The sequence below is a fragment of the Mytilus galloprovincialis genome, chromosome 12 (assembly GCF_965363235.1).
Source record: "Mytilus galloprovincialis chromosome 12, xbMytGall1.hap1.1, whole genome shotgun sequence".
Classification (NCBI taxonomy): domain Eukaryota; kingdom Metazoa; phylum Mollusca; class Bivalvia; order Mytilida; family Mytilidae; genus Mytilus; species Mytilus galloprovincialis.
Genome location: NC_134849.1, coordinates 71,211,667 through 71,231,529, shown reverse-complemented (window position 1 = coordinate 71,231,529; position 19,863 = coordinate 71,211,667). Strand labels below are relative to the sequence as shown.

General features: G+C 31.7%; 1 protein-coding gene across 1 annotated transcript in view; it reads right to left on the bottom strand.

The window, feature by feature from the left end:
• Positions 1–17,952, bottom strand: part of LOC143053755 (uncharacterized) — a 213,666-nt gene extending 195,714 nt beyond the window's left edge. Inside the window, exons 1-4 of the mRNA XM_076226532.1 lie at positions 17,908–17,952; positions 17,131–17,229; positions 15,809–15,910; positions 15,067–15,174 (exon numbers count right to left, since the gene is read on the bottom strand). Coding sequence (XP_076082647.1) covers positions 15,067–15,174; positions 15,809–15,910; positions 17,131–17,229; positions 17,908–17,952 — 354 coding nt within the window. The remainder of the gene's footprint in view (positions 1–15,066; positions 15,175–15,808; positions 15,911–17,130; positions 17,230–17,907) is intronic.
• Positions 17,953–19,863: the final 1,911 nt, after the last annotated feature.

Genomic DNA, 19,863 nt, shown 5'->3' with positions numbered 1-19,863 from the left:
AATTTTATATAACATTGATGAATGAATTTGAATGGTAAAAGCAGATCGCCCAACAGAGACGGTTATGTTGATTAAAACATGTTTTGTAAAAGAAATTATTTTATATTTTGCTCTTTTTTCCGCAAAAGACAAAAGTTTGAGCGTTTTTGAAAATAATGTTGATGATAGACCATTCATGAAATGAGACCCCCCCCCTGAAATACGATGTCATCTTTATGGAACTGTTTCAAAAGATATGAAAATGATCCAAATAATTTTAAAGTTCACTGGTTCAATTGCTTTAAATAACTTATCAATTAAGCATATATATATATATATATATATATACTTTTGTAATTGCTTTTCTTAATTTAACAATTGGCCAGTTCTATTTGAAATATATTTAAATTTTGTTTTCACTGGTTAATATGGCAAGCCGTTTTGCTATTTAATCTAACTTCAAGTTATCTCATAAACTTTATAAGATATCTTATATAATAGTTCATTAGATATTTGATATAGTTTGAAAGATATCTTATAAAGTTTATAAGATATCTTATATAGTTCACGAGATATCTGAAATAATTTATGAGATGTCTTATACATGTAGTTTATAAGATATCTCATATAATTTTCTTAATATGATATCCAATGAACTATATAAGATATCTTATACAAAACATATTTATAAGATATTTCATATACTTTAAGATATCTTAAATAAATCTTATATATTATATGAGATATCATATATATTATGAGATAATTTGAAATTCGAATAAATAGCTAAAGGGCCTGCCATAGGTTTATGTTAGCTGGTACTTGTGGTATATATGTTTTTTGTAATAGGCCTCGTTTACCAAAGTTAAGATTATAGTGCGTCATATGCAATGATATTCATGTATTACAACTTCCCTGGTCTGAATCCAATAATTTCTTCAATCAGTGTACCGAAGAAATTAACTTAATATTCATTTTCCGTTTTTACAGGAAAATGATATATTATTTCGTCTTATATTGTATATGCATAAAAAAATCCCAATTGGGATAAAAATTCCCAATTTGATATTCAAGGGACCCATTTGTAAACACCTGGAATCATCCCTGACATCTGCATAGTATGTCCTTATTATCTAAAAAGGTTTTATGAAATCTGTTGTCACTTGTGTGGTTTCAGAGGAGTTGCAACGTCAAAATGTTGCAGAAGAATATTGAAGCAATCAAGTTCAAAGGGGCGTAACTCCTAGAAAAACAATGAATTGTAATGTCATGTCGATATGCACATTTATGTATGTCCTTATCATCCAACAAGGTTACATGGAATTCTGATGTGTGGTTTAAGAGGAGTTGCGATAACAAGAAACAGGATTGACGGACGGACAGACGAACGGGTCAAATCATTATACCCTCCGCAACGTGATGTATAAATATGCTGTACCATGTTTACGAAGGACAGACGGACCCCGGACATTTGTATACCATAATACGTCCCGTCAAATTTTTACGGGTGTATAAAAATATTGTTTGCTATTGCCTTTTGTTAGATAAAAAACGTACTAAGTAGAGGAATTTGATAGGAACTTTGTTCTTTTATTTAAGTTGTATCATTGTTAATATTAGGGGCATACCATTATTTACCCAACATAAATAAATAAATTAAATGAATTGTTCAGTTAGGAAGTTTACTTCTTTGTGTACCTAAATTTTTGGTATTATTTTATAAATATCATCGGTTTTCTGTGCTGTAATAAAATGACAGAAAATCTGACCCGAACCAAATCATGGATGATAAATGATAATTGAAACAAGAGGCTCTCAAGAGCCTGAATCGCTCACCTGAATTTTTTTGGTTTAATCTCTCATCAGTGATTATTTTGGCTTTTCAATTTATTTAAATGTTCTTTGAATCGTCCTATTTTCTTCAAAAGCAAAAAAAAATCATTTTCTCCTATGTTCTATTTTAGCCATAGGAGCTATGTTTCTTGACATACAAGGAAATGAAATATAAAATTTATACTAGATACTCTGAAACTCATTTAGCCTAAGTTTGGCTGAAATTGATACAGCAGTTTCATAAGAGAAGATTTTTTAAAGTAAGTCAACATGATGAACAAATTGTGAAAAATTGTCATTAAAGGGCAATAACTCCTAAAGAGGTCAATTGACAATTTTGGTCAAATTGACTTATTTGTAGATCTTACTTTGCTGATCATATTTGCTGTTTACAGTTTATCTTTATCTATAATAATATTCAAGATAATGACCAAAAACTGCAAAATTTCCTTAAAATTACCAATTAAGTGGCAGCAACCCAACAATTGGATGTTTGATTCATCTGAAAATTTCAGGGCTGATAGATATTGACCTAATGAACATTTTTACTCCATGTCAGATTTGCTCTTAATGCTTTCGTTTTTGAGATATAAGCCAAAAACTGCATTTGACCCCTATGTTCTATTTTAAGTAACGGCGGCCATGTTTTTTGACGGATCAAAAATCAAAGCACACACTTTGTGCAGGATAATCTAAGGAACAACCATGCTAAGTTTTAACCAAATCCATTCAGTAGTTTCAGAGGAGAAGATTTTTTAAAGTTAGCAAATATGATGAACAAATTGTGAAAAATTGTCATTAAAGGACAATAACCCCTTAAGGGGTCAATTGACAATTTTGGTCATATTAACTTATTTGTAGATCTTACTTTGCTGATCTTTTTTGCTGTTTACAGTTTATCTTTATCTATAATAATATTCAAGATAATGACCAAAAACTGCAAAATTTCCTTAAAATTACCAATTAAGTGGCAGCAACCCAACAATGGTTTGTTCGATTCATCTGAAAATTTCAGGGCTGATAGATCTTGACCTAATGAACATTTTTACCCCATGTCAGATTTGCTCTAAATGCTTTCGTTTTTGAGATATAAGCCAAAAACTGCATTTGACCCCTATGTTCTATTTTAAGTAACGGCGGCCATGTTTTTTGACGGATCAAAAATCGAAGCGCACATTTTGTGCAGGATATACTAAGGAACAATCATGTTAAGTTTCATTCAAATCCATTCAGTAATTTCAGAGGAGAAGATGTTTGAAAAATTGTTAACGACGACAGACGACGACGACGACGACGACGATGTCGACGACGACGACGACGGACGCCAAGTGATGAGAAAAGCTCACATGGCCTTTTAGGCCAGGTGAGCTAAAAATTATAATTGACATGCATTATATTAGTAACACAAAAAGGGTAAGTCGTTTTGAGATTGCTCACTATACGATATTTTGTTGAAGATCTCACAGAAACAGTAAATGTGTTTTATTTCTTATGATTTTCTTAGACTGTTATCATGTTAGAATCAAATGCACTAATATTAATGGTGTAGAAGTTGGCATGCGGAAGAAACAGAAAATGGGGCATCGAAAAATCCACATTACGTTTCTTATTACGGAAAATTACACGCATTACGTCCCGCAAAAAGTGACGTTTTGCGGGAATATTCAAACGCTTAATGTCGCGCCAAGAGTTACCTCCCTTGAAACTGTATCGGATGCCCTTAACACAACAACTCAACATTGACCAATAAACAATGATAATGAGGTCAAGGTCAGATGAAAACTGCCAGACAGACATGTTCACCTTACAATCATTGTATACATCAAATATAGTTGACCTACTGTTTATAGCATCTAAGATACTGACTTGACATCGACCACTTGACCTTGATCACCGAGTCATGCCATGATTGGAGTGTGATCCTTATATCTCACATTCTTAGACTTTAGTCGCACGCGAGACAAAATTATTGATTTCTAACAGCTATTATGTCAGCATGTCATCTACACAATGGCTACCTTATTCTTGGTGAAATAATTCTAGCAAAGTAGAATATTGCTTGTACTATCTGACTATAGCATTCTAAAGAAGATCATATATTTGGTGGTACTTACTATGTCGTGTATATCATATATTTGGTGGTACTTACTATGTCGTGTATATCATATATTTGGTGGTACTTACTATGTTGTGTATATCATATATTTGGTGGTACTTACTATGTCGTGTATATCATATATTTGGTGGTACTTACTATGTTGTGTATATCATATATTTGGTGGTACTTACTATGTCATGTATATCATATATTTGATGGTACTTACTATGTTGTGTATATCATATATTTGGTGGTACTTACTATGTCGTGTATATCATATATTTGGTGGTACTTACTATGTTGTGTATATCATATATTTGGTGGTACTTACTATGTCGTGTATATCATATATTTGGTGGTACTTACTATGTTGTGTATATCATATATTTGGTGGTACTTACTATGTCATGTATATCATATATTTGATGGTACTTACTATGTCGTGTATATCATATATTTGGTGGTACTTACTATGTCGTGTATATCATATATTTGAAAGGTGCTAAATGTATAGCTCCATAGTTTATTATCTATTATAGTTATTAATCTTATTTCCAATGTGTTTATTGGTTCAACTGTATGATATTTTGGAACATCAGAGATTTCCTACCATCAAGCAGGATTGTGTGAAAATGTAGGTTTTAGCAACAACAACAAAAGCCATATAAAACATTTTGGAAGCCCAGCGACTATGTAACTATATAATAATGATATAAAGTTAAAAAAAAATACCTTCTATCCTAAGTTTAGCACTAACACCTGAAGATTTCTTTGACATGACAGTCTGAAAAATGAGGAATATGCACTGTGAATATATCTTGACTCATGTCACTTGTAGAACTATTAAATTTCAAAAAATTTTGCAATGCAACAAGAATATTTGTGTTTAATTGAAACTGTGTGCCAAAACCTGTCTTGCTGATCATTTTGGCTCAACCAAGTTTTATAGTTTTAAAGATGTAAAGCAGAAATGAAAATGAAACAAGAGACTCAAACAAGACGTATCACTCATGAACTGCGGCAATTTTGCCAAAACTAAATTGATTGTATTGCTTCTTGGTGTTTAACCCTGAGACTGCTGCATTGATTTTATTGTGTCATTGTGCAATGCTGAATAAAATATGAATTATTTGTGCAATTGACTCAGATTTTTCATTTTTTGTGTTTGTTTGTGTCTGCAGTTATTTTTTACCTGTACAGGTGCAAATAACGATATACAAAGATAAAGTTTTATGATTTAATATATTTCAACAATTCAATAAACATAAAACTTTGTAAAACAAGAACATTTGTAATTATTAGATATTTGTAAAAAAAATATTTGGCAAAAAACTTGTAAAAGTCACAGGTACATGTAATACTGCAGGTATTACACAGGTGAGTCAAAAAAACTCATTAAGGACAAAAAACACGTTAAATTGTAATAAACAGTATGAACATAACACAATGAATATTTCTAAATTAAATGTTCAAAATTGCTGATCAAGCAACTATAACAACTGTTTATCCAGAACCTGTGCAGAATTTTTACCAGCAGGCAAGAGGATTACTCAATAGTTCTGGCGTGTATGGTACACCTGAAAACATTTTGGTACACACAATGCAACTTTGCGGTCTGGGAGTACTCACAGCCTTCTGCATGTTCTGAATGAGAGCATTTACTACAGATGTCCTGAAATGTAATGTTCTTTTCTGGTTTTATTTACTGGTGGATACTTTTTGATCAAAATAAAAGCATTGATAACACATAAGTTCAGCTTCAGATTGGTTTCTTTTCAGGGCATCGGGTACCCCCAAACAATTTTTTCTCATGTGCCACAGGAATAAGTATTTAATACTCCAAGTTCTGTAAATAGTTCTGGCGACACGTAATAATTGTCCATGTATACATGATGACCATTTTCCAAAAGTCCATACCGGCTCAACAAACCAATAACCTCTTTTGTGCAGGTTGCATTGCATTTATTCTCACTAAGAATAAGGTCAGCTTGTTTAGAAATCTGCCGTCAAATCCAGTAATACATTTCGTCTAGAGTGACCGGTTGCCATTTTTTTAATGCGGATTTTTACTTTCAGACCTTCATCATCATTGGTTTTTACCTTGGCAAATTTATTGGTTTGAAATACAAGTTCATTTATATATATCATCATTTATAAATAATTTTTAAAAATCCAAAGGTTCATTACTTTGCATACCATTGTTTAATTTAGATTCAACGGTAAACAGGGCAATAATTACATCACTGTCCTGACATGACCATCCATTTTGGAGATCGTCTGGGAATTTCCTGTCATTCTCTGGTGAAAAGTTAAATATTGGCAGGTTTGCAAGTATGTTACGATTAATTTTGTAAAAACATTCAGGACCGAATCCCTCAAAATTGTCTTAACTATCGCAATCATTGAAGAATTCATTAATTTGTTCTGTCACTACAGTCGGTATCCGCCATTACAGCTCATTTTTCAACAAAAAATATTTTTGTTAAGCATTTGCAATTCAACACCATATCTACCACTATATATACCTGTAAGTATTCCATCACTTCTTTATATTGCCTCCTTTGTTCTGCTGCTGCTACATCATATGGAGTCTGACCCTGAAATACAATTAAATCTTTATATTGTTTTCATCTGAAAATTAGGCCACACCAATTTAATTTCTTGTTCTACAGATTTTTGAACGAAAAAAATTGGGGCGAGCAAGCGATTTGAAAATTTTAATAAAAAAATATTTAATTTGCAAATTTTTGAGGCGAAGCTCTGTAAAAAGTAAAGGCCAGCAATTACATTTTTTTGGGGGCATAAAACATAAAATAGTAGGTTTTGAATATATTAAAACTTGATTTATCACTTGTACCTTGACATTTCTTTAATTTATGAAGTATTGTTTCCCTGTTCAAAAAGAAATAACTGAATAATTAAATCTAGTCTATGTATGTGTGACTGACAATGAGACAATTCTCCATCCAAGTCATAATCAGGTTCAGAACAACACCTTAATGTTATGAATATCCCTTTTATGAGGAGTCAATATAAGTTATAATATTATTTTTTTTTGAAAAACACTTTTAGTACAAAAGAGCTAATATTTTCCCAAAGAACTATAATATCTATATGGTATTAAATGGTCAAAACATGTCCAAGAATTTTGTAATATTCCTGGACTTTAACCATGTTAACACATTTACTTTAACAGTTTAATATTATTCAAAATAAGTGGACCCCTCTTTTAGAAAAGTTGTTTAAAATATAATGTATTTCTCCTCTTTTTGAGTAAAGAATTCTAAGTTTTCAAAGGTTTTGTATAGTAGCACTATTCAAATCCTTAGTATTTCTGTTTTCTTTTCTACAACAGTAAACATGGTAAAATGACCCCTTCAAGGCCCTTGTCTGAGGGATAACCTGATAATTTAACAAACATAGGTCAAAGTACGGCCTTTTACACAGAGCTTTGATCCAGACCAAACAGCAAGCTATAAGGGACCACAACTTAGTATTGTACACAATTCGAACAGGAAACCCAACGGTCTAATTTATATTTCCAAACGGGAAAATATCAATGAACCACAACAACAAACGATAACTGCTGAACGATAGGTCCCTGAATCAATCAGGACAGGTGCACAAACCTGCAGCGGGTATGACCGTCAGCATACATTATAATTGCAGTTGAAGGCAAATCCTTCAAAAGTTCTTTATACTTTATTTCAACAACGAACAATTATTGATAGGGAATATAAGTCAGGGGGAAAGAAACCAATGTTTTGTTCTGTACAGGTATTTCCGCTGTTATATTTATATCGGAGCACTCCAACTTGGATTAAATTGATTTCATGCTGAAACAAATATTCATACAGATATTTACAGTGTTGTGGGGTGCTTATAGGTTTAAAATCGTTATATAAAGGTTATACTGTGATTTTAAAAACAAATGTTGAGATCTTTTTATAATATTTACAAACAAGAGGCTGTCACAACGACAGCAAACCGGATTTATTAACATTTATTTGTGTCCTGGCAATATCACAAGAACCATTACTGATAAATGGTGAAAGTGAAAATAGTCAATATCAAATTTGACCTCCATTTTGTAGTCAGTATCAACATATTAAAATTTGAAAAGCTTAGATTGAATGGTTCATGAGTAAATGCAACAACGTCAATGGAAACGCCATTTTACGATCTTTCAAGAACCATAACTCCTGAACCGTAAAAATCGTCATAATTGAACTTGACCTCTATTTTGTCATCAGTAACAACATATAAAAATTTTGAAAGCTTTGGTTGAATAGTTCATGAGAAAATGCACGGACACGACTGGAAACACCATTTTTCTATCTTTCAAGAACCATAACTCCTGAACGGTAAAAGTCAAAATCGTCATTATTGAACTTGACCTCCATTTTGTCATCAGTAACAATATATTAAAATTTGGGGAGCTTTGGTAGAACAGTTCATGTGTAAATGCACGGACACGACTGGAAACTCAATTTTTCAATCTTTCAAGAACCATAACTCCTGAATTGTAAAAGTCAAAATCGTCATTATTGAACTTGACCTCCATTTTGTCATTGGTAACAACATATTAAAATTTGGGAAGCTTTGGTATAACAGTTCATGCGTAAATGCACGGACACGACTTGAAACTCAATATTTCAATCTTTCAAGAACCATAACTCCTGAACGGTAAAAGTCAAAATCGTCATTATCGAACTTGACCTCCATTTTGTCATCGGTAACAACATATTAAAAGTTTGGAAGCTTAATGGTAGAACAGTTCATGCGGAAATGCACGGACACGCCTGGAAACTCCATTTTTCAATCTTTCAAGAACCATAACTCCTGAACGGTAAAAGTCAAAAACACCATTATTGAACTTGACCTTCATTTAGTTGTCAGTAACAACATATTAAAATTCTAAAAGCTTTGGTTTATGAGTTAATGCACAGACAACATTTGATTGCCGCCCACCCGGCCGCCTGCCGTACATCCCCAAATCAATAACCGACATTTTTGTCACAAAAATACGGTTAAAAACAGTTCGAGAAATAGACATGATTACAGTTCCTGATGCAGGAAGCGGGAATATAATAAAAATAAAAAAATCTGTTTTGAAAAAAATAGGTGCGGGTGGGTCCGTCGAACAAGGAATTAAATTGGTGTGGCCTAACTACAAAGAAGATTTTTGTAACACAAATCTTACAATTAGTATAAGTAACAACTGAGTGGTGTTGTTTTTTTTAAAGATGCTAACAAAGATTATATTCCTTCATTAAATATAACTGATGAGACGACATTTAGATTATTTTTCACAATTGTTTGAAGACTTTAAATAGGCTTTTTACTTTTGTTTATAAAGCATATGAATAAAAGCTCGATCTGCAGTTTAAAGATTGGTAAATGCATCCTTATGTCTACATAAGGGATGTGGGACTTTAGGGGGTCTTCATTTTTAACTATCTTTTCTAATTTTTTAGACATATTATTCAAGTCCTTTATATTTGAACACACAAATATTATTCTCTATCTAATCTTTATATTTCAACACACAAATATTATTCTCTAATCTTTATATTTTTGCACCAATTTCTCTCCATTTTCAATGTTTTTTCTTCCATTCAAAATTTTCTAATCTGCATATCCCATCCAGACCCTCCTATATCTATATACCCCTCCACAACCTCCTATATCTGTATACCAAATCCACACCCTCCTATACCTGTATACCTCCACCACACCCTCCTATATTTGAATATCCGATTTACACCTTCCTATATCTGTATACCCAATCCTGAGCCTTCTATATCTGGGTCAGGATCCCTAATGGACCTTGAGATGAGGAACTCAGATGACGTAATTAAAAAAAATATATTAGTCCGCCATACAATTGTGGATGCTGTGATTTAAAAATGGACATAAATGAACAACCAGATGCTCCACAGGGCGCAGCTATATACGACTGCAGAGGTTGAACCCTGAACAGTTGGGGCAAGTATGGACACAACATTCAAGCTGGATTCAGCTCTAAATTTGGATTGTGATTAAATAGTTGACGCAGCATAGGTTTCTGACACAGAATGAATGTGGTCTAATGAACTTAATTTTTTTTTGCCTTTGAGCAATTCACTATGCTGTTGAATATTAATCCTCTCAAAAAAATGTTTGAAGAATTTTTTTTTTTATTCATGAAATCTGAAATGAGAGAAAAATTGACCCCCCCCCCCCCCATTTTTTTTCACATCCTCCTTTCCCTTATTCAAAAACTGATCTTAATTCAAATTTCTAATGGAGTTTGCAACAATAACTACTCAATTAAATACATCATAAAATATTAAAATGTAAAACAGTGCTTGTTATAACTGAATGGTAAAGATTGTTTTAATTTTTCAGTTGGTAGTAAAAGTGAATATACATTTTATATTGTTTAAACAATGATTTAAGTTGATTCAACTACTACCTTCTGGACAAAGAAAGATAACTCCAATTGAATATTTCTTGCTATGCAATTAGAAATTTTCTTGCTATTGCACAATACTGTGCAATTGAATATTTCTTGCTATTGCACAATACTGTGCAATTGAAGATTTCTTGCTATTGCTGAATACTGTGCAATTGAAAATTTCTTGCTATTGTACAATACTTAATATAATAATTTTGGACCAACTTGAAAACTGGGCCAAAAATAAAAAATGTAAGTACATTTTTAGATTCAGCATATCAAAGAACCCAAAGGATTCAATTCTTGTTAAAATCAAACTAAGTTTAATTTTTGACCCTTTGGACCTTAATGTAGACCAATTTAAAAACCGGACCAAAAATTAAGAATCTACATTCACAGTTAGATTCGGTATATCAAAGAACCCCTTTTATTTATTTTTCGATGAAATCGAACAAAGTTTAATTTTCGACCCTTTGGGCACCTTATTCCTAATCTGTTGGGACCAAAACTCCCAAAATCAATCCCAACCTTCCTTTTATGGTCATTAACCTTGTGTTTTAATTTCATAGATTTCTATTTACTTATACTGAAGTTATGGTGCAAAAAAACAAGAAAAATACTTATTTGGGCCCCTTTTTGGTCCCTAATTCCTAAACTGTTGGGATCTCATCTCCAAAAATCAATCCCAACCTTCCTTTTGTGGTCATTAACTTTGTGTCAAAACATCACTGATTTCTATTTATTTAAACTAAAGTTATAGTGCGAAAACCTAGAAAATGCTTATTTGGGCCCTTTTTGACCCCTAATTCCTAAACTGTTGGGACCAAAACTTCCAAAATCAATCCCAACCTTCCTTTCAAATTAAAATGAACTTTTACTAAAGTTAGAGTGCGAAAACTAAAAGTATTCGGACGACGACGACGACGACGATGCAGACGACGACGCCAACATGATAGCAATATACAACCAAAAAATTAAAATTTTTGCGGTCGTATAAAAACTAGAGGCTCTAAAGAGCCTGTGTCGCTCACCTTGGTATATGTGAATAATAAACAAAGGAAGCAGATGGATTCATGACAAAATTGTGTTTGTACATCTTACTTTACTGAACATTCTTGCTGCTTACAATTATCTCTATCTATAATGATCTTGGAAAAGTAGTTTCAGTGGAAAATGTTAGTAAAAATTTACAAATTTTATGAAAATTGTTAAAAATTGACTATAAGGCCAACTAAAATTAATTAGTAGATTTTCATCCAAATTTTTGAAAAACATGGGGCGGGTGGGAGGATTTTATTTTTTAAATTTTATTTCATATGAAACCCTTGTCACAAGTTCTTCATACCGCGGGGTATATGCTAGTGTAAAACCAGCTTGTCTAATGTTTATACAGGCTGTATAAGGAATCCTACACTATTTTTTAAACTTTAAAAAAAAAATCCCTGATTGACAACCACTGTTATACATGTAATTGCCGCTTTAGAAACCTATTTATAGTATACATCAAAAAAAAGAGAAATGCTCTCTTTAGTTGGACTATACCTACACCAAATTTATTTTGCTTTCTAAGCAATGATTTGTAGTCCCCATAAAACCAATAAAATGTATTGGTACAATTGTATGCAACACAAGTATTATGAGTACAGAATAAAATGTAAACTCAGTGTTGAAAGTAATTAATATGATGCAAAACATGACCTTAACCAAAAAGTAGTAGTTGTTTAATGACTAAATTGAGGGTATTGGGACAGTTACAGTGGGTGTTTGCTGTTTGTCAACAAAAACAACAGCCATGGGTAAATATAAGGGCTTGTTATAATTAAAATCAGCGGCTTGTTTGTCGACTTTTTCCTCAATATAAGGTCATAAATCAAACAAGTTCGTGCTTGTGTCAATTTCTTAAATCCAGTCATGTGTTTTGTACCAATTTGTTCTACGATTCTTGCGCTCTGCGTATCATTCACAGTCCAAATTTCCTGACACAAAGTCATTGTGTAAATAATAAATAAAGAAAAAAACACAGTTTTCGATTCACTTGTGACTACCGCAATTTGCGTTCAATGACAAGGCGTTTACTCGTAACTCGAATATTTCATGCCCTTCTCGTTATCAATCTCTACTCTCGGTAGATGATATTGTCATCATAGAGCAGCAGAATGTGTCGACTTAATCATATTTGTTAGATTACTCGAAGAAATACAAAAACGAAATTTGAAACAGGAAGTTTTGAATGAAACGAAATTATCGATGGTTCCCGGTAATGGACATGAACAAAATCCGGAAATCAAATTTTTGTTAAATAAAAAAAATCGGGGCGGGACGATTTCAGAGGGGCAGGCAGGGATGAAAATCTAGCAATTAATTTTAATTGGCCTAAAGGACAATAACTCCTTAGGGGGTCAATTGACCATTTAGGTCATGTTTACTTTTTTTTAGGTCTTACTTTGCTGTACATTATTGCCCTTTACAGGAAATTTCAGGGCAGATAGATCTTGACCTGATAAACAATTAAACTCAGTCAGATTTGCTCTAAATGCTTTGATTTTTGAGATATAAGCCAAAAACTGCATTTTACCCCTATGTTCTATATTTAGCTGTGGCGGCCATCTTGGTTGGATGGCCGAGTCACCGGACACATTTTTTAAACTACATACCCCAAAGATGATTGTGGCCAAGTTTGGATTAATTTAGCCCAGTAGTTTCAGAGGAGAAGATTTTTGTAAAAGATTACTAAGATATACGAACTAGAGGCTCCCAAGAGCCTGTGTCGCTCACCTGTTAATGTGTTTACAGATGTTGGCCATCTTCGTTGGTAGGCGGGGTCATTAGACACTTTTTTTTTAAAAAGATACCCTAGTATTATGATTGTGGCCAAGTTTGGTTAAATTTGGCCAAGTAGTTTTAGAAATGATTTTTATAAAAGTTAAAAAAATGACGAAAAGTTGTTCAATATTGACTATAAAGGGCAATAACTCCTTAAGGGGTCCTCTAACAATTTTGATCATGTTGACTTATTTGTAGGTCTTACTTTGCTGAACATTATTGCTGTTTACAGTTTATCTCTATCTATAATAGTATTCAAGATAATAACCAAAAACAGCAAAAATTCCCTAAAATTACCAATTCAGGGGCAGTAACCCAACAACGGGTTGTCGGATTCATCTGCAAATTTGAGGGCAGATAGATCTTGACCTGATAAACAATTTTACCCCGTGTCAGATTTGCTCTAAATGTTTTGGTTTTTGAGTTAGGCCAGGATTTTTTAATTTGTTGGTTTACGGATCCGCCGACCTGATTTTGCCGATTTCCAGAATAAAAATAAAATTGACTTTTCATGCTTTTTTATTCCTGCCGACCCTAACAAATGCATTATTCCTGAAAAATAATTAAAATATCCTTTTTTTATGAAATGAAATGCATTAATCACTAACAGAATTGATAACACTTTCTGTTGTGAAAAAAAGAAAAACTTCCAGGTTACGTTTCTAAAAATAGACAAATCAATTATTAATGACCTTGAAATGTCGTTTGCGCAAATAATTTTGCGGAACGAAACCTGTGATTCAAAAGAATTACGCAATAAGTTCTGTTTCCCTTATTTGTCACCAGTCCGTAATATGCATCTTTTCATAGAAATAGACTTGTCCAAATGTGGACAGGTGGAAGTTTAAGACATCAAGTTAAAGTACTGAATTCAATATTATTAACAAATCATTCGAAATTATCTTGTTTCATAGATAATAAAAAAATATCGTCCATTTGGATAAAAAACGGGAATGCATGACAACAGATTTACCCGATATTCTCGTTTTTCCAGTGGACGAGTCTATAACGTTTTTGACACGTGTGTTGAAACTTATTTTCGTACAAAGTTTTTACATTATTTTTTTTCTTTATCAGTTTGCATGCTTGAAGATCATTATTCACCAAGTTTTCTGGAATTGATTAAGAGCTACGTGAATCTGTTTTTCTTGTTTGTGAAATGATGATTTAATTTCGTCTTTCAAGTATCCGTGCATCCCCATTTTTTTACGGGAAATTATTAGACAATGTTATGCGATGTTTATTACAGCTGAGCAATAGTATTTCATCGAACTAAAATTTAAGAAATATGACAAAAAAGCATAACAAACATATTATTAGAAAGGTGAAATATATATTTATTTTGCGTATCTGTTTTATGTCTTGAAAGATATTTTTTTCTTTTTTTTTCCCCGACCGACCGACCCGACTTTTTCATGGAGAAAATCCGTAAACCAACAAATTAAAAAACCGTGGCCTTATAAGCCAAAAACTGTTTTTTACCCCTATGCTCTATTTGTAGCCATGGCAGCCATCTTGGTTGGTTGGCCTGGTCACCGGACACATTTTTTAAACTAGATACCCCAATGATGATTGTGGCCAAGTTTGGTTTAATTTGGCCCAGTAGTTTCAGAGGAGAAGATTTTTGTAAAAGTTAACGACGACGGACGACGACGCACGACGGACGCAAAGTGATGGGAAAAGCTCACTTGGCCCTACAGGCCAGGTGAGCTAAAAAAAGTCACTTATAATGGTTTTACATTTATTTTTAGTGTCGACTCGACCAATTTTGCACTTTTATTTTTTTTTATTTCGCCCCCTCGACCCTAATTTTTTACAAATTTTCTCGTTAAACAGATAAAATAAAAAGTCTGGCCTAATAGTTGAACACTGGTCATATACTATAAAATATTACCTTATGTGTTGTAACCAAGGGACTTGCATCTCCTTGTTCTACCAGACATCTTGTGATCAGTAGATATCCCTCCCTAGCAGCACAATGTAAAGCTGTTTCTCCATATCTCTATAATATAACCAAATAACATGTAAATATTATGTACAATACTTTGTTATCAATATCAATAATATACAACATATCCTACAACTGACATTCAAACTTGTCTGATAAACTGGACAATGTTTTGTAATATAAATATAAACAAAATATATATCACATGAACCAATGGTCAAAACTAAATAAAATGACCAGTCACACTTTGTATTTATATTGTATAAAAACAATAAATAAACATGTTTTGTTGTGAAATGTCAAAACTTCCATTAAACCTGATATCTTAAAAAAACAATTTTTTTCAAGAAATGTGTAAAATAATTATATTAATGGATTCAGTAGAATAAAACAAGTAAAATGAGACCCCACTTTATATGATTCTTACAAATATTTGTTTCGTTAAAACTGTCTAATTTTAAACAACAGAAATTAGTGTAGATTAGGTATACTCATTCATTCTAATAAAATATTTTTTTTAAGAAACATGAAAAGGAGTAATATTTTCTGATTCAGAACAATAATACGAGTAAAATGAGACCCCACTTTATATAATTATTACAAATATTTGTTCATTAAAACTGTTTAATTAACAACATGATTTTGTGTAGATTAATAGTAATGTGATCAGACTAAGTAGATAACATACTGGATCTGTGATGTCGATCTTACATCCTGTATCAATGAGGAGGCGACAGATCTCCAGGTGTCCTCCATTGGCAGCCGACATTAATGCTGTCACTCCACCCTCCTGGAATAATACAACTGACATCAAAACTTGTCTGATAAACTGGACAATGTTGTGTAATAAATATAAACAAAATATATATCACATGAATCAGTGGTCAAAACTGAATAAAATGACCAGTCACACTTGTATTTATATTGTATATAAACAACAAATAAACATGTTTTGTTGTGAAATGTCAAAACTTCCATAAAACCTGATATTTAAAAAAAAAAAACAATTTTCAAGAAATGTGTAAAATAATTATATCAATGGATTCAGTAGAACAAAACAAACAAAATGAGACCCCACTTGATATGATTCTTACAAATATTTGTTTATTAAAACTGTCTGATTAACAACAGGAATTAGTGTAGATTCAGACTGTATAATTGATCATTTTAATAAAATATTTTTTTTTAAGAAACATGAAAAGGAGGAATATTTTCTGATTCAGAACAATAATACGAGTAAAATGAGACCCCACTTGATATAATTATTACAAATATTTGTTCATTAAACTTGTCTAATTAACAACATGATTTAGTGTAGATTAATAGTAATGTGATCAGACTAAGTAGATAACATACATTTGTGATGTGGATCTTACATCCTCTATCAATGAGGAGTCTACAGATCTCCAGGTGTCCATACAAGGCAGCCAACATTAATGCTGTCCGTCCACCATACTCCTGGAATAATACAACTGACATCAAAACTTGTCTGATAAACATGTTGTGTAATAAATATAAACAAAATATATATCACATGAATCAGTGGTCAAAACTGAATAAAATGACCAGTCACACTTGTATTTATATTGTATATAAACAATAAATAAACATGTTTTGTTGTGAAATGTCAAAACTTCCATTAAACCTGATATCTTAAAAAAAAAAAATTTCAAGAAATGTGTAAAATAATTATATCAATGGATTCAGTAGAACAAAACAAGCAAAATGAGACCCCACTTTATATGATTCTTACAAATATTTGTTTATTAAATCTGTCTGATTAACAACAGGAATTAGTGTAGATTCAGTATAATTGATCATTTTAATAAAAAAAAAAATTTAAGAAACATGAAAAGGAGTAATATTTTCTAATTCAGAACAATAATACGAGTAAAATGAGACCCCACTTGATATAATTATTACAAATATTTGTTCATTAAACCTGTCTAATTAACAACATGATTTAGTGTAGATTAATAGTAATGTGATCAGACTAAGTAGATAACATACACATGTGATGTCGATCTTACATCCTCTATCAATGAGGAGTTTACAGATCTCCAGGTGTCCTCTCCTGGCAGCAAACATTAATGCTGTCCATCCTATAACCTGGAATAATACAACTGACATCAAAACTTGTCTGATAAACTGGACAATGTTGTGTAATAAATATAAACAAAATATATATCACATGGATCTGTGGTCAAAACTGAATAAAATGACCAGTCACACTTGTATTTATATTGTATATAAACAATAAATATAAACAAAATATATATCACATGAATTAGTGGTCAAAACTGAATAAAATGACCAGTCACACTTGTATTTATATTGTATATAAACAAACAATAAACATGTTTTGTTGTGAAATGTCAAAACTTCCATTAAACCTGATAACTTAAAAAAAAATTTTTTTCAAGAAATGTGTAAAATAATTATATCAATGGATTCAGTAGAACAAAACAAACAAAATGAGACCCCACTTTATATGATTCTTACACATATTTGTTTGTTAAAACTGTCTAATTAACAACAGGAATTAGTGTAGATTCAGTATAATTGTTCATTTTAATAAAATATTTTTTTTAAGAAACATGAAAAGGAGTAATATTTTCTAACTCGTATTATTGTATACGAGTAAAATGAGACCCCACTTTTAATATATAATTATTACAAATATTTGTTCATTAAACCTGTTTTATTAACAACATGATTTAGTGTAGATTAATAGTAATGTGATCAGACTAAGTAGATAACATACTGTATCTGTGATGTCGATCTTACATCCTGTATCAATGAGGAGCCTACAGATCTCCAGGCGTCCTCCATTGGCAGCCGACATTAATGCTGTCCGTCCACCACCCTGGAATAATACAACTGACATCAAAACTTGTCTGATAAACTGGACAATGTTGTGTAATAAATATAAACAAAATATATATCACATGAATCAGTGGTCAAAACTGAATAAAATGACCAGTCACACCTGTATTTATATTGATCATAAACAACAAATAAACAACTGTTTTTTTGTTGTGAGATGTCAAAACTTCCATCAGAACTGTCATGTTAATTTTTTTTTGGTTTTTTTTTTTAAGAAATGAACAAAATATTTATATCAATGGATTCATTACAATTCTCTGAGTAAAATGACATCTCACTTTATATAATTCTAACAAGTATTTGTTAATATAATGTGTCTGATTAACATGATTCAGAATAATGATCAATTTTTTAAAAAGTAACTTTTTCAAAGAAATATGAAAAATAGTTACATTTCCTGATTTAGCACTAGGAGACAAACAAAATGAGACCCCACTTTATATGATTCTTACAATTATTTGTTGTCCATTCAACCTGTTTACTTAACAACACAATTTTGTATATATTAAGGAATGTGGTCGAAGTGAAGCAATAACATACATGTGTGATATTTGTATTACACCCGCTGTAAAACCTTGGTGTAAAAAATGTTCTTGTAAATATTCAAATTAAGAACTTTATCAACTATAATTCAAAACAAACAAAAACAATTAATGAGAGAAAAAAAATATCTTTACGTACTTTTTTTTCTCTCTTTTAAACTGTTAAATTAAAAACAGATTTTGATTTAATATCGAATTCAGTATAATGATATAAATATCAGTTTCCATACAGATATATTATTATATTATGTTCAGAAGTAACTTGTAGTTATGTGTTTTATACTGCTAATGTACAATCTGTTATGTTCTGAAGTAACTTGCAGTTGTATATTTTATACTGCTGATGTACAATCTGTTATGTTCTGAAGAAACTTGTAGTTGTATATTTTATACTGCAGGTGTACAATCTGTTACGTTCTGAAGTAACTTGTATTTGTATGTTTATACTGCTGGTGTACAATCTGTTATGTTCTGAAGTAACTTGTGGTTGTGTGTTTTATTCTGCTAATGTACAATCTGTTATGTTCTGAAGTAACTTGTGGTTGTGTGTTTTATTCAGCTAGTGTACAATCTGTTATGTTCTGAAGTAACTTGTGGTTGTGTGTTTTATACTGCTAATGTACAATCTGTTATGTTCTGAAGTAACTTTTGGTTGTGTGTTTTATTCTGCTAGTGTACAATCTGTTTTGTTCTGACGTAACTTGTGGTTGTGTGTTTTATACTGCTAATGTACAATCTGTTATGTTCTGAAATAACTTGTGGTTGTGTGTTTTATACTGCTAATGCACAATCTGTTATGTTCTGAAGTAACTTGTGGTTGTGTGTTTTATACTGCTAGTGTACAATCTGTTATGTTCTGACGTAACTTTTTGTTGTGTGTTTTATACTGCTAGTGTACAATCTGTTTTGTTCTGACATAACTTGTGGTTGTGTGTTTTATACTGCTAATGCACAATCTGTTATGTTCTGAAGTAACTTGTGGTTGTGTGTTTTATTCTGCTAATGTACAATCTGTTATGTTCTGAAGTAACTTGTGGTTGTGTGTTTTATTCAGCTAGTGTACAATCTGTTATGTTCTGAAGTAACTTGTGGTTGTGTGTTTTATTCTGCTAATGTACAATCTGTTTTGTTCTGACGTAACTTGTGGTTGTGTGTTTTATACTGCTAATGTACAATCTGTTATGTTCTGAAGTAACTTGTGGTTGTGTGTTTTATACTGCTAATATACAATCTGTTATGTTCTGAAGTAACTTGTGGTTGTGTGTTTTATACTGCTAATGCACAATCTGTTATGTTCTGAAGTAACTTGTGGTTG